The 27527-nt window shown below is 44.8% G+C and overlaps 1 protein-coding gene across 1 annotated transcript in view; it reads right to left on the bottom strand.

The window, feature by feature from the left end:
• Nucleotides 1-27527, bottom strand: part of LOC123772633 (fibroleukin) — a 337231-nt gene that overhangs the window by 89892 nt on the left and 219812 nt on the right. Inside the window, exon 6 of the mRNA XM_069303387.1 lies at nucleotides 2252-2368. Coding sequence (XP_069159488.1) covers nucleotides 2252-2368 — 117 coding nt within the window. The remainder of the gene's footprint in view (nucleotides 1-2251; nucleotides 2369-27527) is intronic.

The raw sequence follows: 27527 nt of genomic DNA, 5'->3' as shown, positions 1-27527 counted from the left end.
AGGGGTTGAGAGGGAGGTGGAGTGGGGGATGGAGGGTTTAGGTCTTGTTCAGGCCTGCTTGGGGCAGGAAGAAGTCCTAGGGGTGAGGGGGCAGGGATTGCTTGGGGAGAGGGCACGCCCTCCTGTGGTGTAGTTGACAGGGGTTTGGGGGAAGGTGGAGTGGGGGATGGAGGGTTTAGGTCTCGCCTGGGCCTGCTGGGGGCAGGAAGAAGACCAGGGGCAGGGAAAGCAGGGGATACTTGGTGTAAAGGGAGAGGGTGGATTTGGGTTTTATGATGGGCATTGTGCAGGGGCAAGGAAGGGTTTGTGCTGTGTGTACTCACCTAGTTGTGTTTGCGGGGGTTGAGCTCTGGCTCTTTGGTTCTACCTTTTAACCGTCAATCAACAGGTGTACAGATTCCTTAGCTGATTGGGCTCTATCATATCTACACTTGAAACTGTGTATGGAGTCAGCCTCCACCACATCACTTCCTAATGCATTCCATTTGTCAACCACTCTGACACTAAAAAAGTTCTTTCTAATATCTTTGTGGCTCATTTGGGCACTCAGTTTCCACCTGTGTTCCCTTGTTCGTGTGCCCCTTGTGTTAAATAGCCTGTCTTTATCTACCCTATCAATTCCCTTCAGAATCTTGAGTGTGGTGATCATGTCCCCCCTAACTCTTCTGTCTTCCAGCGAAGTGAGGTTTAATTCCCGTAGTCTCCTAGTAGCTCATACCTCTCAGCTCGGGTACTAGTCTGGTGGCAAACCTTTGAACCTTTTCCAGTTTAGTCCAGTTTGTGTGTGTGTGTGTGTGTGTGTGTGTGTGTGTGTGTGTGTGTGTGTGTGTGTGTGTGTGTGTGTGTGTGTGTGTGTGTGTGTGTATGTGTGTTAATTATGTGCATTTGTGTTTCGTGTGTTTGTGTTTGGTATATTTGAGTGTGTGGTGTGTGTTTGTGTGTGTTTATGTGTGTATGTTTTGGATGTTTGTGTGTGTGTTGGTGTTTTTATGTCCCCACGGTGTGGGAGACTCTAGTGTGTGTGTGTGTGTGTGGTTAAAGTACTATTAGGTAAACATCATTGTTGGTGTGAATGGGAGGCTCTGCCAGTAAACTGTGAGCCATCTTGAGGTCAGAAACTGTTTGCGATTTAACCCCGGCAAAGGGTGTAGCCAGCCAATGTTCCCCGGTAGAGCCAGTGACTGAGCGGACAGAACACTGTACACGTAATCCTGTGGTCCTGGGTTCGATCCCAAGTGCCGGCGAGAAACAATGGGCAGAGTTTCTTTCACCCTGATGCACCTGTTACCTAGCAGTAAATAGGTTTCTGAGAGTTAGTCAGCTGTCACGGGCTGCTTCCTGGGGGGGGGGGGGAGGCCTGGTCGAGGACCGGGCCGCGGGGGACACTAAAGCCCCGAAATCATCTCAAGATACCCCCCCCCCCCATTCCCAGTGCTACAGCACGGCACCCTGCCCCACGTCCAGTCTCCTGCACACCCGTCTCTGCCTCTCGTCTCTCGTCTGTGCCTCTCTGCCTCTGCCTATAATGTCTCTGCCCCCACCCTCTCTCTTTCACTCTCTCTCTCTCTCTCTCTCTCTCTCTCTCTCTCTCTCTCTCTCTCTCTCTCTCTCTCTCTCTCTCTCTCTATCTTTTTGTTAATTTCCTATCTCCTTCTGTCTCTGTCCCTCTGTTTCTCTCCTCTCTCTTTCTGTGTGCCTCTACATCTCTCTCCTTTTCTCTCTGTCTGTCTCTTTTTTTCTAAAAGTAATAAAGATAATTATACCTAATAATTCCAATAATTAATAATTAAAATCAACGTTTAAAAACATTTGCTCTAAACCCTATGTCAAAACATTTAAAACACGTTTTATTAAAACATGACATCACTTTTCATTAAAACATTATGACATCACGTTTTATTAAAACATAATGACATCACGTTTCATTAAAACATTATGACATCACGTTTTATTAAAACATAATGACATCACGTTTTATTAAAACATTATGACATCACCTTTTATTAAAACATTATGACATCAAGTTTTATAATCGTATTTACACTTTCTCAAAACAGTGAACGGGGTGAGAATAGCTTGAGCTACCTCATCTCTTTGTGTGTATTTTACCTCAATAAACTTATTTCTATTTCAATTTCAATTTCGTGTATGAAACCTAATTTAAAACGTGAGTAAAACAATTAGATGCCGTTTTTTAAATATTTTGAAAACGAGAAAAAGTTTTGTTGGCAGACTCAGTATTTCCACTTACCTAACCAATACTCTGTGGCGGCGTTACCGAAGCCAGTCTTGTAGGCCTCCCAGTCTTTCCTGAAGCTCACCGCAGGAACAACTCTTGTGTCTCTCCGGAGGAACACCGTCCATCCTCCTGAAGACCAAGTGATTGTTTAGTTCATAATGACACATAACAGCTGAGAACTTTCTTGAACACGTTGCTTATTTTATTATAAGGAATAATTCCATAACAAATTAATTTATGACGAAGTGCGGTAATTTTATCTCATCCCAATTCTAACAATTAACAGTAATTTAGGAAATGTTCAATTTTCAAAATGGCACTGATAGTGTCACCAGTGTTTCCCCCCTGTGCGGTGATAGTGGTGCTGGTAGTGTCACCATGGTGGGTGATAGTGGTGCTGGTAGTGTCACCATGGTGGGTGATAGTGGTGCTGGTAGTGTCACCATGGTGGGTGATAGTGGTGCTGGTAGTGTCACCATGGTGGGTGATAGTGGTGCTGGTAGTGTCACCAGTGTTTCCCATGGTGGGTGATAGTGGAACTGGTAGTGTCACCAGTGTTTCCTGTGGTGGGTGATAGTGGTGCTGGTAGTGTCACCATGGTGGGTGATAGTGGTGCTGGTAGTGTCACCATGGTGGGTGATTGTGGTGCTGGTAGTGTCACCATGGTGGGTGATTGTGGTGCTGGTAGTGTCACCATGGTGGGTGATAGTGGTGCTGGTAGTGTCACCAGTGTTTCCCCCCTGTGCGGTGATAGTGGTGCTGGTAGTGTCACCATGGTGGGTGATAGTGGTGCTGGTAGTGTCACCATGGTGGGTGATTGTGGTGCTGGTAGTGTCACCATGGTGGGTGATAGTGGTGCTGGTAGTGTCACCATGGTGGGTGATAGTGGTGCTGGTAGTGTCACCAGTGTTTCCCCCCTGTGCGGTGATAGTGGTGCTGGTAGTGTCACCATGGTGGGTGATAGTGGTGCTGGTAGTGTCACCATGGTGGGTGATAGTGGTGCTGGTAGTGTCACCATGGTGGGTGATAGTGGTGCTGGTAGTGTCACCATGGTGGGTGATTGTGGTGCTGGTAGTGTCACCATGGTGGGTGATAGTGGTGCTGGTAGTGTCACCATGGTGGGTGATAGTGGTGCTGGTAGTGTCACCAGTGTTTCCTGTGGTGGGTGATAGTGGTGCTGGTAGTGTCACCAGTGTTTCCCATGGTGGGTGATAGTGGTACTGGTAGTGTCACCAGTGTTTCCCATGGTGGGTGATAGTGTCACCAGTGTTTCCTGTGGTGGGTGATAGTGGTGCTGGTAGTGTCACCAGTGTTTCCTGTGGTGGGTGATAGTGGTACTGGTAGTGTCACCAGTGTTTCCTGTGGTGGGTGATAGTGGTGCTGGTAGTGTCACCAGTGTTTCCCATGGTGGGTGATAGTGGTGCTGGTTGTTGGAAAGTTTCCAACACTAATACATCATTATTGTATTATAATACATCATCATTGTATTAACCCATTGTAATTACTAACTCTACTAATTTGTAGAACTAATTCAATTAAAGTTTCTATTGCAACGCAATATTTGCCAAATTCTTCCCACAGTCTCAGTGACGCCGGGACCTAGCGACAGGCTAAAACATGAATCTCTCCACATTTAGTTACATCTAAACAGAGTCCAGTTAATTACGTTCCCTGACTACGGATAATCGTTTATTAAGTTGATTATTTACATAGCATATTAATTCTTACTGAATTCGTTCATTTAGGTGTATTAATAACTACAGTGGAAAATATTGCAGTATAAAGTAATTCATATAATATTTCTTAATGCAGTCTTAATAAGCTGACTTGCATTGTGCAAAAATATGTTGCACCTTAATACAATTATTAGTGACATAAGCACTTGTCACCAGTCCTTACTTCCCTGATTAATTATATGTAAAATATAATACTTTAAGTCCGAGATCGCTATGAGCGTCTCTGCGCATGCAAGACCAGGCGACGAGGGAAGAGGGAGAGGGTCTCTTGCTGCCCAGACTCCGACGAGAGACGCCATATTAGTAGCGTGCCAGGAGAAGCATTTCCCAGTGAGGCGTGTTCTGAACAGCGCCTGTGCCCATCATTACGGCCATTGCGTTTAATTGGCCTGAAGATCGGTCATTGCCTTTAATTGACAAAGGGCGCATTCTAATCTTCAAGGTCAGGGCGTCGCGTGGTGCACACGTGCCTCCACAGACGGCAGCCATTTAACAACATTACATGGTCTACAGTACTCCAACTGTTTAATTGCGCATCTACAATTATAGTCACGGCCCGTAATCACACGTCCACAGCAGTGAGCGTCAGGGACTGTCAGACGTGGTATCGGCAGGCTTTAGTGTTCCATCACGCCTACATTAAGTATACCTTTTGGTTTGTTGCATAATTCAAAATTGTGTATTTGTGGGTAGCCTGTCGTTAATTTGTGTGAAGACCACCAATACATGTTTGTTTCTTATAATTTTTAATTCCAATTTCAGTGAATATTGGAATAATTTATACCCTTGTCAATTGCTACTCAAATTTCCCTGATTACAGCGTGTAGATGAGGATGAACCAAGTATTTCTTCCTTCACCTACGATCTTCACCATAGGTGTATCTTCCTTATTGGGACCTTGTGATCACGACGACGAGTAGCGAAACAGACTTAGTGAAGTCATCTTAAAGATAAGACTAAATCTTGTTTCATAGAAAATTTGACTAATGCCACAATTAGTTTCCATATGTATTTCCACATGTGATGATCAAGAGGAATAATATAACACAATTATTTACTGCTCAGTACTCAATAAGTTTGCATTTATTATTTCTTAGGATTTAATAATCTTTCAATATATTGATCATTAGAGTTTACATTCTTAGAATCTACATTCTAGTTAAGATTCTATTATTTTACTAACCACATTAATGAACTGGTGACGAACCACACTGGTTCCTAGATATATATGAACTTTTAGAAATACCCCCAATGTTGATATTTGAGGCTTTTAATTTTAATCAATTAATAATACAGTCCATTCATTCTCTTTAAGTGATTGTTAAATAATTTAACATACATAGGCACTGGTTCTATAGTGTCAGTCTTATAATTCCTTTATTTGTTTTCCCTCTTTTCTCAAAAGTGGGTGGTCCCTCGATTATATTAATTCTCATAATTAAATAATTCCATATTTGAGTCAAAGCCCCATATACCCAACTTTTTGGTCAAGAATCAAGCTATCCTCAATCATTATTAATTAATCACTATCACCAATTATGTGTTAACCATTATTGGGCTATACAAATATTTCAATTTACGGCTGTCAGCACTGTCCATTATAGCCTAAAACAAATTCAATCTATAATTACTGATTCACTCAAGTCAGTGAATTCATTGACATTTCAGTATCCGGTATACTAATCCAAATTACTGATCTCATAAATCAATTAATCATTACTAACCCTGATAACATTATATTCCACCATTAGGAGGTACATTCAGGTGTTAAACATTATTTACGGTAGTAAAATACTTGCCAAACACAATTAATAATCTTGTGTTCATTAAATTTCTTATACACATAATTTCTACAAGTGTATATATTATATATAATCACGAAAAATCCAAAAACATAGCACTATTTTACACCTTATTGCACCATATTTATTGTAGTTATGCCAACTCAACAGAGATAGGATATTCTAGACTGCCACGGCACTAAAATTTGTACAAATTCAGTCTACACCATTAGCTCCATTAATAGGTAGGATTATTACCTAACTAGTTCTGTTAGACAGTGCTGGTCTATTACTATTTATGTAGTGCTGACCCTAATTAGGGTGGGATATATAAACCGTTTATTGTGTAATTATATTTTATTACATATTTGTATGTTCATCTTTGAGTATTACTGAAAGTGTCACTACCCCTCCAAAGCTGATTATGAAGAGCTAGGCCTAGGAACCCCGGTAGTGATACCAAAGTACTACTCATATATTAGTTGCTTATTGTTAGGTAGGTAGCTAACCTCCAAATGAGGAAAATTAAAATCAGCCTGTTCAAAGAAATATCAGGCTGTCAATAATTATACCTGCTCTACATATATGAGCAAGTACCATAGCTGTCCAAGTAGCTATATAAGCCCTATAAGGCTCAAACCCACAGCCAGTATGGCTACTCCAGGAAAAACTAGAAAAACCGTGAAAGGTTTTCAAAATCACTTATCAAGACTACTTGACAAATGTGACAACTGTTTAGGAGCTGCTAACCCAGTTGATAATTCCAGGCTAAGAATTTTCAAAAAGGTGGCTAGCCAAAAATATGAACAAGTAAAGGATATAATCGAGTCTTATAGGAACATACTATTTGTCAACAATACTGATCCAGACGAATTGAGTCTGATAGAATCTGACCTTGCCGACTATGAAGATATAATTCAAGACAAGTTAGATCATTATTAGAAAGTGCTTGCGACACAAAATATTCCTAATGGGTTAGAACATTTCTATAGAAACTCCCAAGCAAGCACCCAACTCAGATGAAATACATGAGCTGTCTCAAAATTAGGATACTCCTCTAATTAAATTAGATCCCTACACTGGATCTATAATTTTTCAACCTTCATTTTCTGCAATCTCATCTAATACAACTTCACGTAATGATTCATTTACAGAGTCTGATCAATTTTCAGACAAATCATCTCAATATTCCCTGGATTCTATAAATTCAATGCAAGAGGCTACTGAATTAACCAGCTTCTCACAGGAACCCACAGAAATAAGTGAAGCTGCAGCTGAAACTTCAAGTGGAGCTGCAACAGCCAGTGAATCTGAACCAGAAAATGAAAATAAAGCTGAAGCTGCAGCAGCAGCTGAAGCTGTAATTAAAGCTGAGGCTAAGCAAGATGCCTTAAGCAATACAAGTAATAGTCATAATTACTGAAACCAGCCCTCTAGAGCAAGTGCTGATAAAGAGAAGACTGTTATAAACCTTTTTTCACCAATTACTAGATTTATCTCCACCAGAACAATCAGTTGACTTTTTACAAGCTTTTAGTTTTCAACTTGAGTCAATATTAAGTTCTTTCAGTAAAGAGGTGGATCACCCAACTGCTGAGTGGATGACTAAAATTATCATCCAGAGAAAATTGTCTGGTGACGTACTCAATAAATTAAATACATACCAGAATGGTAATGTCCTGTCAATGCATGATATATTTGCAGGTTTGCGCAATGTAATTAAATTAATCAATCAGCAAACCAGGCGTTAAATAATTCTTCTGAATGTACAGAAACTGTACCAACAACGGGTTCCTTACCTGAAACTCCTAAAGTGACTCTGTCATTAGGTAATTGAGGGTATTAATCTATATAAATAAAAATGGAAATGTTCGTTTGTTCAAAATAGCTAATCTCCGAAAGATCTTCACCGATTGCTTTGAAATTTTCACACAACGTTCCATACGCATCCGGCCAGGTTTTTATATACATACTATATAGATGTCACATCTGTGATGGTAAAAAAAAAAAAACATGCTTTTTTTTTTTTTAAATTGTTTTTCATGTGAGGAAAATCTTCGAAATCTCTTTACCGATTGCTTTGAAATTTTGACACAACGTTGCATTCGAATACGCACGTCTTTTTATATATCTACAATATACATGCATCACCTGTGACAGGAAAAAAACATTCTTTTTTTTTTTAAAACAGCGCCATCTGTTGGATGTAAGAGCAGCACACACTGTAATCTCCAAAAGTTCTTCACTGATTGCTTTGAAATTTTGACACAACGTTGCATTCGAATAGGCGCAAGGTTTTATATAACTACTATATAGATGCCACCCTTGTGACAGGTAAAAACATGTATTTATTGAAAAACAGCGCCATCTGTTGCACATAATAGCAACATGCATGCTATACTATATGTCACAAATTCCACTTCAATGTTTCCGATTGCATTGATAAATTTTATTTTTATAGTTTTCAATTTATTATATTTTTTATTGAATTATTTTGTGTGACATTGTGTTGGAAATGAGCTGTGTTGTTTACCATACCGCTCATTTTGTAAGTATAAATATAGATGCCACACTTGTGACAGGTAAAACTATGTTTTTCTTGAAAAACAGCACCATTAGTTGCATATAAGAGCAACACACATGATATACTATATATATGTTACAATTTCATTTCAATGTTTCTGATTGCATTGATAAATTGAATTTTCATAGATTTTTATTCATTTTCATTTTGATTTAATTATTGTGTGAATTAAATTGGAATTGAGCTGTGTTGTTTACCATACAATTAATTTCGTGAGTATAGTTTATTTTTTATTTTTTCATATTTTCATTTCATTTTTTAACTGTTTTTCTTATATATCAGTGATGGGAACATCAGATCACTTGGGAAGGCATCGGACGAGGGAGAGGGGAATGGTGGGGATGACGAGGGAACGGAAGTGAGAGATGGTGGGGAGGACGAGGGGGTAATGGTGGGGAAGGATGAGGGGACGGGGGAATTTGGGATGGTGGGGACGGGGGAATTTAGGATGGTGGGACGAGGGGAACGGGGATATGAGAATGGTGGGGAGGACAAAGGGACAGGGGAGTGGGGCATGGTGGGAAGGAAGAGGGGAGTGGGGCATGGTGGGAAGGAAGAGGGGATGGTGAAGTGGGGAATAGTGAGGAGGACGAGGGGACAGTGGAGTGAGGAATGGTTGGGAGGCCGAGGAGACTGGTGGGGGGGGGGGGGGAATAGTGTGGAGGACTGCGGGAGAATGAAGGTTATTGTGGCTCAGCAACGCAGATGCGTTGCTGAGCCACAGCAACACGTAGCCGGGCACTGCTAGTAATCAATGTAATAACAACAGGTCAAACACTGTTTCATCAGTAAGACCTAAGAGCCCCACAAGTGCTCCTAAGAGACCTAAGAGTCCAATAAGTACTCCCAAGAGCCCAATAATTGCTCCACAGAGTGCACCAAGTACTCGCAAGAGAATAAATAAGAAGCAAAACCTTCACAACCTTTAGTTGCAGTTTCACCTAAACAGGTGACCCCTAAACGAACTGTAGGATGGGGTTCATGTTTGTTTTGCAATCAAAAGCATTCTCTGTACAAATGTACTAATTACCCTAATAGAGACACACGAGTCAGACGACTTAAACAGTTAAACAAATGTACTAGGTGTCTCAAATCACATAATATTAATACCTGTGACACCCCACTGAGCAACTGCAATAGGTGTAGAAGGGACAAACATCATGCTGCACTGTGCAAATTTGTCAAAACAAATTATTTCAATCCTGGAATAGGAAGTAGTGAATCTACACCAGTACAGTGCTGCAAGGTGCGAGAAGTTTACAGCGTATTTTCACCAGCATCTCAAGTGGATGTAGCCTTGCTCACTGCCAAACTTCAAGTAAAGAATAAAGGAACCAAGATCACTACTCGTGGACTATTTGATCAAGGATTCCAGAGATCTTTCATTACTCAGAAAGCGGCAGAAACGCTTAACTTAAAACCAATCAGACAGGAAAAATTAAACCTGTCAGGGTTCATGATAAATCAAGGACCCCAAGAATATTCAGTAGTGCAACCACTCGTACGTCTAGGTAGTCATGTCAAGGCTATCCAAGCCATTGTTGTAGATCAAATACCATTTGACCTAAATATTAAGGGTCTAAGGTATACAACCACATTCTTGCAGGAACACGAAATTGAATTGGCTGACAACCAGTTAACGTCTGTCCGCCTTAACAAGATAAATGTACTAGTTGGAGCAGACTGCTATTACCAGTTCATCACTGGACATGTTAAACGATTGGGTATGAATATGCTCCAATCTGCAGGTGGCTACTTACTGACAGGTAAACTTTCAAACCTGAAGAAACCTATGCCTGCCAACAATAATAAATTAGTCAGCAGTAAATCAATTCTCCAGCAACAAGCTGAATGACAAACCCAGCTGAGTAATAAACCCAGATTGAATGTATGACAATTAGTATTTCCCGAGATGTTGTATAGCTCTCAGTGGAAAATCTGTGGTCCGGACCTAAACAGATACATGTCAATGCAACCAAGCTATTAATAGAATCCATAGCACACCCGGGAATTATTCTCGACAAGTAATAATTGACCACACTCAGTCTCCCTAGGTAATCAATAATATTAGGCTAAAGAATCTAGCACTCCCTATGCAATCAATAGAGTCCGGGTAGTCATAACCAAGACCTCCGGGAAATCATAACAAAGACCTCTGGGCAGTCATGACCAAGACCACCGACCAGTCAAAACCAGTACCTCCAGGTAGTCATAACCATGATCTCTGTGCAGTCATAACCAAGACCTCCAGGCATTCATAATCAAGACCTCCGTGCAGTCATACCTAAGACCTCCGGGCAGTCATAACCAAGACCTCCAGGAAGACATAACGAAGAACTCCGAACAGTCATAACCAAGACCTCCGGCCAGTCATAACCAAGACCTCCGACAAGTCATAACCAAGACCTCTGACCAGTCATAACCAAGAGCTCCGGGCAGTCATAACCAAGACCTTCTAGCAGTCATAATCAAAACCTCCGGGCAGTCATAACCAAGACCTCCAGGCAGTCATAACCAAGACCTCCGACCAGTCATACCGAAAAACTCCGGGCTGTCATAATGATTAACTCCGGGCAGTCAAAACCAAGACCACCGGGCAGTCATAACCAAGACCTCCGGGCAGTCATAACCAAGACCTCCGGGCAGTCATAACCAAGACCTCCGGGCAGTCATAACCAAGACCTCCGGACAGTCATAAACAAGACCTACGGGTTATTTTGATGGTTATCTTGATTAGATTTCGGGGCTTTTTAGTGTCCCCGCGGCCTGGACCTCGACCAGGCCTCCACCCCCAGGAAGCAGCCCGTGACAGCTGACTAACACCCAGGTACCTATTTTACTGCTAGGTAACAGGGGCATAGGGTGAAAGAAACTCTGCCCAAAGTTTCTCGCCGGCACCTGGGATCGAACCCAGGACCACAGGATCACAAGTCCAGCGTGCTGTCCGCTCGGCCGACCGGCTAGTCATAACCAAGACCTCCAGGCAGTCATAACCAAGACCTCCAGTCAGTCATAACCAAGACCTCCGGGCAGTCATTACTAAGACCTTCTTGCAGTCATAACCAAGACCTCCGGGCTGTCATAACCAAGAACTCCGGGCAGTCATAACCAATACCTCCGAGCAGTCATAACCAAGACCTTCTGGCAGTCATAACCCAGACCTCCAAGCAGTCATAACCAAGACCTCCAGGCTCTCAAAACCAAGACCTCCGGAAAGTCATAAATAAGACCTCCGGGCGGTCATAATTAAGACCTCCACACAGTCTTAACCAAGTCCTTCGATCAGTTTAAACCAGGACTTCCGGTAATCATTACGAAGACCTCCCGCCAGTCATAACCATGACCCTCCAGGCAGTCATAACCAAGACCTCCAGGCAGTCATAACCAAGACCTCCGGGTAGTCAAAACCAAGACCTCCGGGCAATCATAACAAAGACCTCTGGGCAATCATGACCAAGACCTCTGACCAGTCATAACCAAGACCTCTGGGCAGTCATAACCAAGACATCCGGGGAGTCATAAGCAAGACCTCCGGGCAGTCATAACCAAGACCTCCGGGCAGCCATAAATAAGACCTCTAGGCAGTCATGATGATGAACTCCGAGCAATCATAACCAAGACCTCTGGGCAGTCATAACCAAGACCTCCGGGCAGTCATAACGAAGACCTCCTGGCAGTGATAACCAAGACCTCCAGGCATTCATAACTAAGATCTCCAGGCAGTCATAACCAAGACCTTCAGGCAGTCATAACTAAGACCTCCTGGCAGTCATAACCAAGAACTCCGGGCAGTCATAATCAAGATCTCCGGGTAGTCATAACGAAGGCCTCCAGGAAGTCATAACCATGACCTCCAGACTGTCATAACTAAGACCACCTTGCAGTGATAACCAAGACCTCCAGGCATTCATAACCAAGATCTCCAGGCAGTCATAACCATGACCTCCAAGTAGTCATAACCAAGACCTCTTTCACCAAGACCTCTAATCAAACAATTCAGGAAATAAAGAAAAATCCAAAATATTTATTCTCATATGCGAAATCAAAAGCAAAAACCACTGCCAGTATTGGACCTATTCGTACAAGTGAAGGTTCATACACGGAGGATGACAAAGAAATTAGTGAAATCCTAAAAAAAAGCAGTATGAGGACATGTTTAGCACTCCAATAAACAACATGAAAGTGGAAGATCCAGACAATTTCTTTATGCGGTATGCGGGCTATTCAAACCCCTGTAAATATAACTGATATCAACACGAGCGCACTAAATTTTGAAAGAGAAATTGAAAACATGCTCATGCACTCGGCCCCAGGTCCAGACTCATGGAATTCAATATTTATAAAGAAATGCAAAGTGCCGGTAGCACAGGCACTCAGTATAGTGTGGAGGAAGAGCTTGGACACGGGGGAGATACCAGATGACCCTTAAAGTAGCAGACATAGCCCCTCTACACAAGGGAGGGAGCAAAGCATTGGCAAAGAATTATAGACCAGTTGCACTAACATCGCACATCATAAAAGTATTTGAGAGAGTGATTAGGAGTCAGGTCACCAATTTCATGGAGACCAATGACCTTCACAACCCAGGCCAACATGGATTTCGAGCGGGAAGATCGTGCCTCTCACAGCTACTTGAGCACTACGACAAAGTCACTGAGGCATTAGAAGAAAAACAGAATGTTGATGTGATATACACGGACTTCGCAAAGGCTTTCGATAAATGTGACCATGGCGTGATAGCACACAAAATGAAGTCAGTGGGAATAACCGGTAAAGTAGGACGCTGGATACTCAGTTTTCTGTCAAACAGGACTCACCGAGTAACGGTCAACCATATAAAATCTAGTCCAAGTGCAGTTAAAAGCTCTGTACCTCAGGGTACAGTCCTTGCACCGCTGCTTTTCCTTATTCTCATATCAGATATAGACAAAAATACAAGTCACAGCTTCGTATCATCCTTTGCAGATGACACAAAAATCAGTATGAAAATTACCTCGGCTGAAGACATTGAAAAACTTCAAGCTGATATTAATAAAGTTTTTGACTGGCCATCAGAAAATAACATGATGTTTAACAGTGATAAATTCCAGGTACTCAGGTACGGTAAAAATGAGGACCTTAAACACAATACAGAGTACAAAACACAATCAAATGTACCCATAGTAGGAAAACAGCATGTAAAGGATTTGGGAACAATAATGTCTGACGACCTAACGTTTAAGGAGCATAACCAAGCAAATATTGCGACAGCCAGAAAAATGATAGGATGGATTACGAGAACTTTCAAATCCAGGGATCCCATCACAATGGTTGTACTCTTCAAGTCACTTGTGTTGTCCCGTCTTGAGTATTGCTCAGTACTCACTTCCCACTTCAGAGCAGGTGAGATTGCTGAAATAGAGGGAATACAGAGAACATATACGGCACGCATAGACGCAATAAAGCACCTAAATTATTGGGATCGTCCCAAAGCCCTCCAAATGTACTCACTAGAAAGAAGACGAGAGAGATATCAAATAATATACACCTGGAAGATACTGGAGGGCCAAGTACCAAATCTACACAGTAAAATAACAACGTACTGAAGTGAACGATATGGAAGAAAATGCAGAATAGAACCAGTGAAGTGCAGAGGTGCCATAGGCACAATCAGAGAACACTGTATAAACATCAGAGGTCCGCGATTGTTCAACGTCCTCCCAGCAAGCATAAGAAATATTGCCGGAACAACCGTGGACATCTTTAAGAGGAAACTAGATTTATTCCTCCAAGGAGTGCTGGACCAACCAGGCTGTGGTGGGTATGGGGGCCTGCGGGCCGCTCCAAGGAACAGCCTAGTGGACCAAACTCTCACAAGTCAAGCCTGGCCTCGGGCCGGGCTTGGGGATTAGAAGAACTTCCAGAACCCCATCATCCAGGTATCAACCAGGTATCAACCTCCAGGCAGTCATAACAAAGACCTCCAGGCAGTCATAACCAAGACCTCCAGGCAGTCATAACCATGGCCTCCAGGCAGTCATAACCAAGACCTACAGGCAGTCATAACCAAGACCTCCTGGAAGTCATAACCAAGACCTCCGGGCGGTCATAACTAAGACCTCCGGCCAGTCATAACCATGACCACCGAGCTGTCATAACCAAGACCTCCAGTCAGTTATAACCAAGACCTCCAGGCAGTTATAACCAAGACCTCCAGCCAGTCATAACCAAGACCTCCGGGCAGTAATAACCAGGACCTCCAGGCAGTCATAACCAAGACCTCAAGGCAGTCAAAACCAAGACCTCCACGCAGTCATAACGAAGACCTCCGGGCAGTCGAAACCAAGACCTCCAGGCAGTCGTAACCAATACCTCCAGGAAGACATAACCAAGACCTCTGGGCAGTCATAACCAAGACCTCCACGCAGTCATAACGAAGATCTCCGGGCAGTCATAACCAAGACCTCCGAAAAGTCATAACCAAGACCTCCGGGCAGTCATAACCAAGACCTCCGGGCAGTCATAACCAAGACCTCCGGGCAGTTATAACCAAGGCGTCTGGGCAGTCATAACCAAGTCTTCCGGGCAGTCATAATAAAGACATCCGAGCAGTCCTAACTACGATCTCAGGTCAGTCATAACCAAGACCTCCGACCTGTCATAACCAAGACCTCCAGGCAATTATAACCAAGACCTCCGATCAGTCATAACCAAGACCTCTTACCAGTCATAACCACGACCTCCGAGTAGTGATAACAAAGACCTCCGGGCAGTCATAATTAAGAACTCCAGGCAGTCATATGGTAAGAGGTCTTGGTTATGACTGCCTGAAGGTCGTAGTTAGGACTGCTCGGATATCTTTGTTATGACTGGCCGGAGGTCTTGGTTATGACTGCCAGGAGGTTTTGGTTATGACTTCCCGGAGAACTTGGTTACGTCTGGCTGGAGGTCTTGGTTATGACTGCCCGGAAGTCTTGGTTATGACTGCCTGGAGGTCGTAGTTAGGACTGCTCGGATGTCTTTGTTATGACTGGCCGGAGGTTTTGGTTATGACTGCCAGGAGGTTTTGGTTATGACTGCCCGGAGAACTTGGTTATGTCTGGCTGGAGGTCTTGGTTATGACTGCCCGGAAGTCTTGGTTATGACTGCCTGGAGGTCTTGGTTATGACTGCCTGGAGGTCGTAGTTAGGACTGCTCGGATGTCTTTGTTATGACTGCCCGGAAGTCTTGGTTATGACTGCCTGGAAGTCTTGGTTATGACTGCCCGGAAGTCTTGGTTATGACTGCCTGGAGGTCTTGGTTATGACTGCCCGGAAGTCTTGGTTATGACTGCCTGGAGGTCTTGGTTATGACTGCCCGGAGGTCTTGGTTATGACTGCCCGGAAGTCTTGGTTATGACTGCCTGGAGGTCTTGGTTATGACTGCCTGGAGGTCGTAGTTAGGACTGCTCGGATGTCTTTGTTATGACTGCCCGGAAGTCTTGGTTATGACTGCCTGGAAGTCTTGGTTATGACTGCCCGGAAGTCTTGGTTATGACTGCCTGGAGGTCTTGGTTATGACTGCCCGGAAGTCTTGGTTATGACTGCCTGGAGGTCTTGGTTATGACTGCCCGGAGGTCTTGGTTATGACTGCCCGGAAGTCTTGGTTATGACTGCCTGGAGGTCTTGGTTATGACTGCCTGGAGGTCGTAGTTAGGACTGCTCGGATGTCTTTGTTATGACTGCCCGGTCGTCTTGGTTATGACTGCCAGGAGGTCTTAGTTATGCGTTCCCGGAGGTCTTGGATATGACTGCCCGGAGGTCTTGGTTATGACTGCCTAGAGGTCTTGGTTATGACTGCCCGGATGTCTTGGTTATGACTGGTCGGAGTTCTTGGTTATGACTGCAAGGAGGTCTTAGTTATGTCTTCCTGGAGGTATTGGTTACGACTGCCTGGAGGTCTTGGTTATGACTGCCCGCAGGTCTTGGTTTCGACTGGTCGGAGGTCTTGGTTATGACTGCCTTGAGGTCTTGGTTATGACTGCCTGGAGGTCTTCGTTATAACTGCCTGAGGGTCTTGGTTATGACTGACTGGAGGTCTTGGTTATGATAGCTCGGAGGTCTTGGGTATGACTGCCTGGAGGTTTTGGTTATGACTGCCTGGAGGTCATGGTTATGACTGCCTGGAGGTCTTAATTTTGACCGCCCGAAGGTCTTGGTTATGACTGCTAGGAGGTCTTGGTTATGACTGCCTGTAGGTCTTGGTTATGACTGCCTGGAGGTCTTGGTTATGACTGCCTGGAGGTCATGGTTATGACTGCCTGGAGGTCTTGGTTATGACTGCCTGGAGGTCTTGGTTATGATTGCCTGGAGGTCTTGGTTATGACTGCCTGGAAGTCTTGGTTATGACTGCCCGGAGGTCTTGGTTATGACTGCCTGGAGGTCTTTGTTATGACTACCTGGAGGTATTGGTTATGACTGCCTGGAGGTCTTGGTTATGACTGGTGAGAGGTCTTCGTTATGACAGCCCGGAGGTCCTCGTTATGACTGTTTGAAGGTCTTGGTTATGACTGCCCGGAGGTCTTGGTTATGACTGCCTGGAGGTCTTGGTTATGACTGCCTGGAGGTTTTGGTTATGACTGCCAGGAGAACTTGGTTATGACTGGCCGGAGGTCTTGGTTATGACTGCCCGGAAGTCTTGGTTATGACTGCCTGGAGGTCTTGGTTATGACTGCCTGGAGGTCGTAGTTAGGACTGCTCGGATGTCTTTGTTATGACTGCCCGGAGGTCTTGGTTATGACTGCCAGGAGGTTTTGGTTATGACTGCCCGGAGGTCTTCGTTATGACTGCCCGGAGGTCTTCGTTATGACTGCCCGGAGGTCTTAGTTATGCGTGCCCGGAGGTCTTGGTTATGACTGCCCGGAGGTCTTGGTTATGACTGCCTAGAGGTCGTGGTTATGACTGCCCGGATGTCTTGGTTATGACTGGTCGGAGTTCTTGGTTTTGACTGCCCGGAGGTCTTGGTTACGACTGCCTGGAGGTCTTGGTTATGACTGCCCGCAGGTCTTGGTTTCGACTGGTCGTAAGTCTTGGTTATGACTGCCTTGAGGTCTTGGTTATGACTGCCTGGAGGTCCTGGATATTACTGCCCAGAGGTTTTGGTTATGACTGGCTGGAGGTCTTCGTTATAACTGCCTGGGGGTCTTGGTTATGACTGACTGACTGGAGGTCTTGGTTATGACAGCTTGGAGGTCACGGTTATGACTGGCCGGAGGTCTTAGTTTTGACCGCCCGAAGGTCTTGGTTATGACTGCTAGGAGGTCTTGGTTATGACTGCCTGTAGGTCTTGGTTATGACTGCCTGGAGGTCTTGGTTATGATTGCCTGAAGGTCTTGGTTATGACTGCCTGGAGGTCTTGGTTATGACTGCCTGGAAGTCTTGGTTATGACTGCCTGGAGGCCTTCGTTATGACTGTCTGAAGGTCTTGGTTATACCTGCCTTGAGGTCATGGTTATGACTGCCTGGAGGTCATGGTTATGACTGCCTGGAGGTCTTTGTTATGACTACATGGAGGTCTTGGTTATGACTGCCTGGAGGTCTTGGTTATGACTGGTGAGAGGTCTTCGTTATGACAGCCCGGAGGTCCTCGTTATGACTGTCCGAAGGTCTTGGTTATGACTGCCCGGAGGTCTTGGTTATGACTGCCTGGAGGTCTTGGTTATGACTGCCTGGAGGTCTTGGTTATGACTGCCTGGAGGCCTTCGTTATGACTGTCTGGAGGTCTTGGTTATGACTGCTTGTTATACTCAAATTCTATTACAAGTTGGAACATAACCAATCACAGGCGAGTAGGCCTCTGACGTCATGCCAGACAGACAGTCACCAGCCGTGCTCCCAGCAGGCTCAGTTCCTTCACAGACCCAGAGTAGGTGGACCTCGACTGGCCAGTTATACCCGTTGTTGCCTCACTCAATAAATCTACAGAAGCGCCTACTGTGTCTAATATTCAACCCCACAAGGCAACGAATACTGGTAGCAGCAGTGGGATCTAGAATTTTTTTTCTGGAAACGAAAACTCCAAGTACCCACATCGCCACATGTTGCCGCCGCCACCGCCGCCATCCTGCCACCCATGCATCAATTATTGTGCCTGACCGGGGTCCTGCCATCAACCACTACTCCAGGCCAACGTCTCAGAAGTAAGGGTCAATATTTTCCTGTGAGAACTTTAATTCATCAGTGAGGAGAAGGGAAGCTTCCCGCGCCAGCTATTTTTGAATCGCGAGCTCACATGGGAACCTGCACCACCACCACCACCACCACCATCGCCACCCAAGCTGACAGCATCAGAGCTTTGTGAGTGTTCAAGCTACTGCAATCGTCGTCAGTCATCGTCGCAAGTATCAACTGATCATTGTGGTGTTGTACTGTTATTCAAGAGGAATTGGTGAAAAAAAAAGACTTCAACCGTCCGACTAGCGTCGCCCTCCCCCCCAAGCTCACAGACCTCGCCACTTTGCCACATCGCCTCCTCTCACCATCGCCACCAGCCCCCTGGTACGTCATTTTGTTTAAACTTCGACCTAGCACATCGTGCTTCCTTCGCCATCATCGTCGTCTCAGAGTTTATCTTCGCGCTCCCAACATCAATTCCTAGTGTGGGGTCTCCCGAACTTCGCGCCACTGCCGCTAGTAGCGCTGCCGTCGCACCAGTTTGTAAACAAACCCTCGCATGTGCCTCTTCACACACGCAGTGTCGCCGTTTTTTTATGTTGGCCACTGTTATATTGCAAATCCTGCAGCCCTGAGTTAAGTAATTATGAGCTAAGATATCGTGTGCTATGTTTTAAAGAGGTTTAATGCAAATATATCCACAATATCTTACGAATTAACCTTTCAGTGACTTGTTAAATATTGGAGCTGGTTCAGTATTCCACTCCCAAAGTTTCCCTGAGTGATTTAAACATTCCTGCTTCTCACAGTAATTTTATTGAATATTAATTGTGCTACTAGAGTGTTATTGGTAAATTCAAATTCCAGTGAAGTAAGAAATCCTTGTTTTAGTAGTAGTTAAGGATTTGTACAATATAATTCTTTTTAATTCCTCCAGGCCTAAAATTGAAATTTATTCCTTCAATATTTCATATTAAAATTTTTTTACCATAGCAGTTAAACACATTTGTGTCCAGTTTATGTGCTACATCCATATTTCTTGCATTGCCACTTGTTGTGTTGAATCATTTTAATGAAATTTTTTTCATTAGGTTTGTCAGATCCTTGTCGTGGTAGCATACCCGAGAAAACAGGAACTCGAATGAAGCATCGTAGTTGTGCAGTTGGTAAGGAGAATGAGTATCGGGACTTTCTGGAAGGGGACACCCTAACGGATTCTCGTTGTCTCGCTCGCCTGGCTGCTTCCATCTCTGAAGTCAACGGTTCCACAGCCACTGACACTGTGCTGCACCCTCATTCTCACACCAGAATAAGAGTTAAGGTTCAGGGAGTGCCTGAGTTGTCGGATGTGATTGCGGAGAGTGAAACATGTATAGTGAATGGTACGTTTGTTGAACCCTCCTGGTACACAGTGCAGGATGATACTGTCACATTGTATATTGCAAACACTAGTAATACCGACATCCATCTCCAGTCTGGTACTCATGTTGTAGATTTTGCCCATTACTTATTACCGGTGCGAGTTGTGGATGATGTCTCCATGGATCATACTGTTTGTACTCTCACATCAGGAGAACAGGGATCTCAGCCAGAGGTGCAAGCCCAACACCTCAGTCCTACTGATTTTCCTGACTCTGTGGCTCAGCTTTTGGAAATTTTGAACAGGAATAGAGCCGTTGTTGCTCTACCAGGAGAAAAGTTAGGTCTCACTCCTCTTATTACACATAAAATTACTCTTGAACAATGAACTACGCCTATTTATGTACCAGCTTACCGTCTTCCCCATTCTCAGAGAGCAGAAGCCGATAGACTTATAGAGGAAATGTTACAGAGTGATGTAATTGAATCGAGTAATTCGCCATGGAACACTCCATTGATTCTTGTACCAAAGCGAGATGGGACTTGTAGACCTGTAATCGATTATCGGAAGCTTAACAGAGTAAAGATACCTGATCATTTCCCACTTCCAGTTCTAAATGATTTGTTGCAAAGTATTGGTCGAAATAAGGTATTCTCAATGTTAGAATTGTTGCAGGGATTCTGGCAAATCCCCCTTGATGAGGAAAGTAAACAATTGACAGTCTTTAGTACTCCCAACCCAGCAAACACAAATCATCTAGAAAACGTTCGTCTATCTCTTCCCATAGGCGTGGGAATGATTTGCATTGAGAATGGTGCAGGAGAGCCTTTGAGAAACTTTTAATAAAAAAATCCAAACACAGGTTTTATAATAAATTGTTTTTCTACAACTATTTTGTTCCTAATGTATTACAAATAGTTTTTACATGTTTAAATATAAAATTTATGGTGTTTTTTGTAAAATTCATTAATAAATTGTGAATGATATTTATTGGCTCAGTGAAACGTTCAAAATCCATTTAGTTATAATGTGATCAGAAAAAAGTAGTTTTCCAAATTTTCTAAAAATCGCTCTTTTTAACACAATTTGACTCCTTATGCTTTCCACTAAACACTAATATCATGTTTAAATATATAATTTATGTATTATTCCCTAAGATAATTTATATAAATTATAAAAGTTGCTGGAAAGTGGTGTGAAAGAATCTGAAAATGTTTTGTTGTCTTATATTGGCGTGTTCTTATTAACTAGAGTGAGTAAGAGTGAGCGAGAGTGGGTAAGAGTGAGTAAGAGTGACTGAAGGTGAGTGAGAGTGCCAGAGAGTGTGTAAGTGTGAGTAAGAGTGAGTGAGAATGAGTAAAAGTAAGAGTGAGTGAGAGTAAGAGTGATTGAGAGTGAGAGTAAGAGAGATTGAGAGTTAGAGTGAGAGTAAGAGTGATTGAGAATGAGAGTAAGAGTGATTGAGAGTTAGAGTGAGAGTAAGAGTGATTGAGAGTAAGAGTGATTGAGAGTAAGAGTGATTGAGAGTTAGAGTGAGAGTAAGAGTGATTGAGAGTAAGAGTGATTGGGAGTAGGAGTGAGAGTAAGAGTGATTGAGAGTAAGAGTGATTGGGAGTAAGAGTGAGAGTAAGAGTAAGAATGAGAGTAAGAGTGATTGAGAGTAAGTGTGATTGGGAGTAAGAGTGAGAGTAAGAGTGATTGAGAGTAAGAGTGATTGGGAGTAAGAGTGATTGAGAGTAAAAGTAATTGAGAGTAAGAGTGAATGAGAGTAAGAGTATGAGAGTAAGAGTGAGAGAGTGAGTATGAATGAGTAAGGGTGACTGAGAGTGAGTAAGAGTGACTGAGAGTAAGAGTGAGTATGAGAGTGAGTAAGCGTGGGTAAGAGTAAGGATGACTGAGAGTAAGAGTGAGTAATAGTGCATAAGAGTGAGAGTGAGTTAAGAGTGTGAGAGGGTAACTGCCCAGAGAGGCAGGATGTGTGGTCACAGATAGGCCTAGGCCTCGTGATCTCTAATGTTGGTTTTTATATATATGTTGGATTTTTTGTCCTGTTTCAAATTTTAATTATTTAGCAGGAATGTAATAAGATATTGCACAGTATTAATGTGACAATAATATATGCATTATTTCCTTGATAATCAAACTTGTTGTTCAAAGATAATATACAATCTTTGAAGGAAACATTTTGAGAGCGCGAGCTGGCAACACTGGGCTGGTGGTGAGAGAGACATATGGTTAGTTGTGCTCAGACCTTCAGTGGTGAAGGGTGTGTCCCAGCTGGCCGCCACCGCCACCAGCCGCCACCACCAGCCGCCACCACCAACCACCACCGCCACCCACCACCACCCACCACCGCCACCATCCACCACCGCCACCACCCACCAGCACCACCCATCACCGCCGCCACCGCCACCACCCACCACATCCGCCACCACCCATCACCGCCGCCAACACCACCCACCACCACAGCCGCCACCACCCATCACCGCCGCCACCACCACCCACCACCACCGCCACCACCCACCACAGCCGCCACCACCACCCACCATCGCCGCCACCACCCACCACAGCCGCCACCACCACCCACCACAGCCGCCACCACCAGCCGCCACCGCCCGCCACCAGCCAACATCACCGCCACCAGCCGCCATCACCGCCACCACCAGCCGCCATCACCGCCACCACCAGCCGCCATCAGCTGCCACCACCACCACCGCCACCACCAGCCACCACCACCGCCCGCCATCAGCCACCACTGCCACCCGCCACCACCAGCCCCCACCACCAGCCGCCATCAGCTGCCACCGCCACCAGCCGCCACCGCCACAACCAGCCGCCACCACCACCCACCACCAGCTGCCACCGCCACCAGCCTCCACCACCCGCCACCAGCCGCCACCGCCGCCACCACCAGCCGCCACAGCCGCCACCAACTGCCACCAGCCGCCACCGCCCGCCGCCACCAGCCGCCACCGCCCGCCACCAGCCGCCACTGCCACCACTAGCCACCACCACCACCAGCCGCCACCACCGCCACCAGCTGCCACTGCCCGCCACCAGCCGCCACCAGCTGCCACCAGCTGCCACCGCCCGCCACCAGGCGCCACCGCCCGCCACCACCAGCCGCCACAGCCGCCACCACCGCCACCAGCTGCCACCGCCCGCCCCCAGCCGCCACCGCCCGCCACCACCAGCCACCACAGCCGCCACCAGCTGCCACCGCCCGCCACCAGCTACCACCACCGCCTGCCATCAGCCGTCACCGCCCGTTGCCACAGTCGCCACCGCAAGCCGCCACCAGCCGCCACCAGCCGCCACCACCCATCACAGCCGCCGCCGCCCGCCACCGCCCGCCACCGCCCACCACTACCGCCACCGCCACCACTGTCCGCCCGCCGCCACCAGTGTCCGCCCGCTCCCACTGTCCGCCACCGCCACCACTGTCCGCCCGCTGCCACTGTCCAACCGCCGCCACTGTCCGCCACCGCTACCACTGTCCACCCGCCGCCACTGTCCGCCACCACTGTCCGCTACCACCACCACTGTCCGCCCGCCGCCACTGTCTGCCACCACCGCCACTGTCCACCACCGCCGCCACTGTCCGCCCGCCGCCACAATCCGCCACCGCCACCACTGTCCGCCGCCGCCACCACTGTCCGCCCGCCGACACTGTCCGCCCGCCGCCACTGTCCACCACTGCCGCCACTGTCCGCCACAGCCGCCACTGTCCGCCCGCCGCCACTATCCGCCACCGCCGCCACTATCTTCCACAGCCGCCACTGTCCGCCACAGCCGCCACTGTCCGCCACCGCCGCCACTGTCCACCACAGCCGCACTGTCCGCCACCGCCGCCACTGCCGCCACTCTCCGCCGTACAGCCTCCCCTCTCTCCGTTAGTAAATAATTATAATTCTTAGTAAATAATAAAAGAAATATAAATTATTAGATTTTTTTACCCTTAAATTGGTTTTAATATATAAATTGAAAATATTTTTTGTGTAATGACATTTTCAAATAAAGTTAGATAAATATACACACATACCAAAAGAATAGGGGTGGTAGGAGAAGAAAATATCAAAGTGTTCAGTGAGGATCCACAAGGTCTTCTCTGAGTACTCTTTATTTTCTTCTCCGAGGCTATGGGTCCCTACACTTGCACCAGAGGTGGTACACCTTCTAGGTATAAAAAAAAAGAAAAAAAATATAAAATAAAATTTAATAAAAATAATAATATAATATAAAGTAAAATATAATAAAAATAATAATATAATATAAAATAATATAATTTAATTTCAAGAAATTTAACTTTAAAAACAAAGATGTGAAAAGGGCTCAGATTATAGGCTCAAACCTTTCATAAGAGATTCATATTGGTATATGAATGGATTATGAATGATTGATGTTAGGATTGTAAAGTTGCCACAACATCTCAAATTAGTGTTAGATACGTAGGTATTGGTTATAAGTTTTGGAAACCTATTTAAGTCCACACACAAATTCGTATCTGATACGATAAAAGAAACGTTTCCAATCCTTTCAAATACTTTCCAGATATGTTGTGGCAACCTTAAATTGTTTGCTGGGAATGGTCATTTTCATTTCAAAAGAATGTCATTTGGTTTGCGGAGTAGTCCAATTACCTTTTCACTTTATTTTCTTTTAATTTTCACTTTTAATTTTATTTCTGCCATTTTCTTCCTTTAGCCAAGTTGATATTTTTTTGAGTGTTTATTTTTGAGTATACCATTTCTGATGCCTGGTGCACTTAATTATAATCTGAGTTCAAACATTCCTTCCATGGCTGTGACAATGTCTACCACTGTTGAAACTCCTTCAGACTCAACGGGAGCAGTTGCTCGTCCCAATGTCCAGAGGTCAGCTCAGGAAATGGCTATTCCTCTTTTTGCTGGTGAATCCCGCTTATTAGAGTCATGGTTTAGTAAGGTTGAAGCAAAAACAGTTGCACGTTTTTCCAAGCCTACTGATGCCGAATACTTAGCAATTGCAAGGTCAGCTGTGGACACAACCAAAGGTGATGCACGTTTTGTTATTGATGAGAAAGCCATTGTTAGCCGCCAGTCTTGGTCTGCATTTAAGGATTTCTTTTGCCGTCGCTTTGTTAACAAAGGAGACCTCGACCTGTATAGGTTAGTCAAGAAAATTGCCAATGCCACCATGCAGCCTGGTGAATCGTTTAACGCGTTTACTAGCCGTCTCGATCAGTATCTGTATGCCTTAGTGTCTGCTATGAATAGTTCGTTTTGGTTAAATAAAGACAATAATCTGTCCCCTGAGGCTATGGCCAAGATGATAGCATTTGGGACTTTAATGCATTTTGCCCCAGAGCATACTAAACCGATCATCGAGCAACAAAATTTTGGAGTTAAACATGAAATTGGTGAAGTGTTTAATGCTATTAACAATGCCGCCGATAAACTAGCTCCCCGAAGTTCTCAACTGTTGCCACCCTCTGATACTGTAAATGTAGTAACAAGCTCTCAGTATCCTCCCACAAACTCTCAAAACTCTTGGTCACAGAACCGTACCCATGCTCGTAGCCCCCCAGTCAAATTCGCCGCCTCATAAATTGCCGAAACGCCATAGTCCACAACCATCCACTCCCTCATGTTGGCATTGTGGTAAGAGTAACCACCTCGCAAGGGACTGTTGGTCCGCCCCTAGATTATCACCTCCTAGACAATTCTCTCGGTCCCCTCGTCAATCTAATCATTCTAGGCTCCCATATTGCATGTACCAGAAACAAGTTGGTCACCACACTGCGGATTGTAGAGCTAGGCAAAGGACATCCCCACCTCGTAACTCTCACGGTCAGTCTTGGCGAGGCGCACAGCGTCCAAGACATTATCAGAACTCACGTAATTACAACTCTCAGCCCAGCTATAATGCAACTTCGAATTATAATGCTCGGTCACAAAACGCTGGAGTTCAGATTGTTCACTCCATTTCGTCGGGAAACCCCCAAGGCCATCCGCTAACCAATTCAAGCTAGCCAATCCTACTGCCCTCCCTGTGTATTCAGTAGCTACCCAAAATAGATTTACACACTTGACAGAGGAGGACACTGACTCTAGACCAGTTGTAGATGTTGACGGAACCACAGTGAATTTGACCCAGACAAGACGCAGAAATCCCAGACAACATAAGTCACAAGTAGTAACTTGTCCAGTCTCAAGTGATGGTCCCCTTGTCTCAGCCATTGTACATGGTAGAGTTTTAAAAGTTTTTCTTGACTCAGGTGCAAAAGTTAATATTGTCAAGCCCTCAGCTCTTAGAGACATTGAAAGTAAGCACCTTACTACTTTAAAACAGTCACACATACCTTTTCTAAGTGGTATTTCAGGAAATAAAGTAAAAGTTCAGGGTGAAGTTGACCTCCCACTCATTTTAACTTTGTTGACGCCTGCCTTGCTAGCGTAGGTTTGTCAGATCCTTGTCGTGGTAGCATACCCGAGAGAACAGGCACTCGAATGAAGCATCGTAGTTGTGCAGTTGTTAAGGAGAATGAGTATCGGGACTTTCTGGAAGGGGACGCCCTAACGGATTCTCGTTGTCTCGCTCGCCTGGCAGCTTCCATCTCTGAAGTCAACGGTTCCACAGCCACTGTCACTGTGCTGCACCCTCATTCTCTCACTAGAATAAGAGTTAAGGTTCAGGGAGTGCCTGAGTTGTCGGATGTGATTGCGGAGAGTGAAACATGTATAGTGAATGGTACGTTTGTTGAACCCTCCTGGCACACAGTGCAGGATGGTACTGTCACATTGTATATTGCAAACACTAGTAATGCCGACAACTATCTCCAGTCTGGTACCCATGTAGTAGATTTTACCCATTATTTGTTATCGGTGCGAGTTGTGGATGATGTCTCCATGGATCATACTGTTTGTACTCTCACATCAGGAGAACAGGGATCTCAGCCAGAGGTGCAAGCGCAACACCTCAGTCCTACTGATTTTCCTGACTCTGTGGCTCAGCTTTTGGAAATTTTGAACAGGAATAGAGCCGTTGTTGCTCTACCAGGAGAAAAGTTAGGTCTCACTCCTCTTATTACACATAAAATTCCCCTTGAACAAGGAACTACGCCAATTTATGTACCAGCTTACCATCTTCCCCATTCTCAGAGAGCAGAAGCCGATAGACTTATAGAGGAAATGTTACGAAGTGATGTAATTGAATCGAGTAATTCGCCATGGAACACTCCATTGATTCTTGTACCAAAGCGAGATGGGACTTGGAAACCTGTAATCGATTATCGGAAGCTTAACAGAGTAACGATACCTGATCGTTTCCCACTTCCAGTTCTAAATGATTTGTTGCAAAGTATTGGTCGAAATGAAGTATTCTCAAAGTTAGATTTGTTGCAGGGATTCTGGCAAATCCCCCTTGATGAGGAAAGTAAACAATTGACAGCCTGTAGTACTCCCAATGGTCATTTTCATTTCAAAAGAATGCCATTTGGTTTGCGGAGTAGTCCAATAACCTTTTCAAGGCTCATGACAAATCTATTTTGTAGATTGATAGGAAGTACGCTTCTAGTTTACCTTGATGATCTCATAATCATGTCACAAGATGGTCAGATTCATTTCCAGAACCTTGAGAAAGTACTTGCAAAGCTCGCTGAAGCTAATTTAAAAATAAAGCTTGCAAAAAAGTTCATTTTTTAAGGAGTAGATTAATTT

The sequence above is a fragment of the Procambarus clarkii genome, chromosome 50, assembly GCF_040958095.1.
Source record: "Procambarus clarkii isolate CNS0578487 chromosome 50, FALCON_Pclarkii_2.0, whole genome shotgun sequence".
Lineage (NCBI taxonomy): Eukaryota > Metazoa > Arthropoda > Malacostraca > Decapoda > Cambaridae > Procambarus > Procambarus clarkii.
Note: the sequence above shows the minus strand (reverse complement) of the source record. Positions and strands in the feature narration are given on the sequence as shown.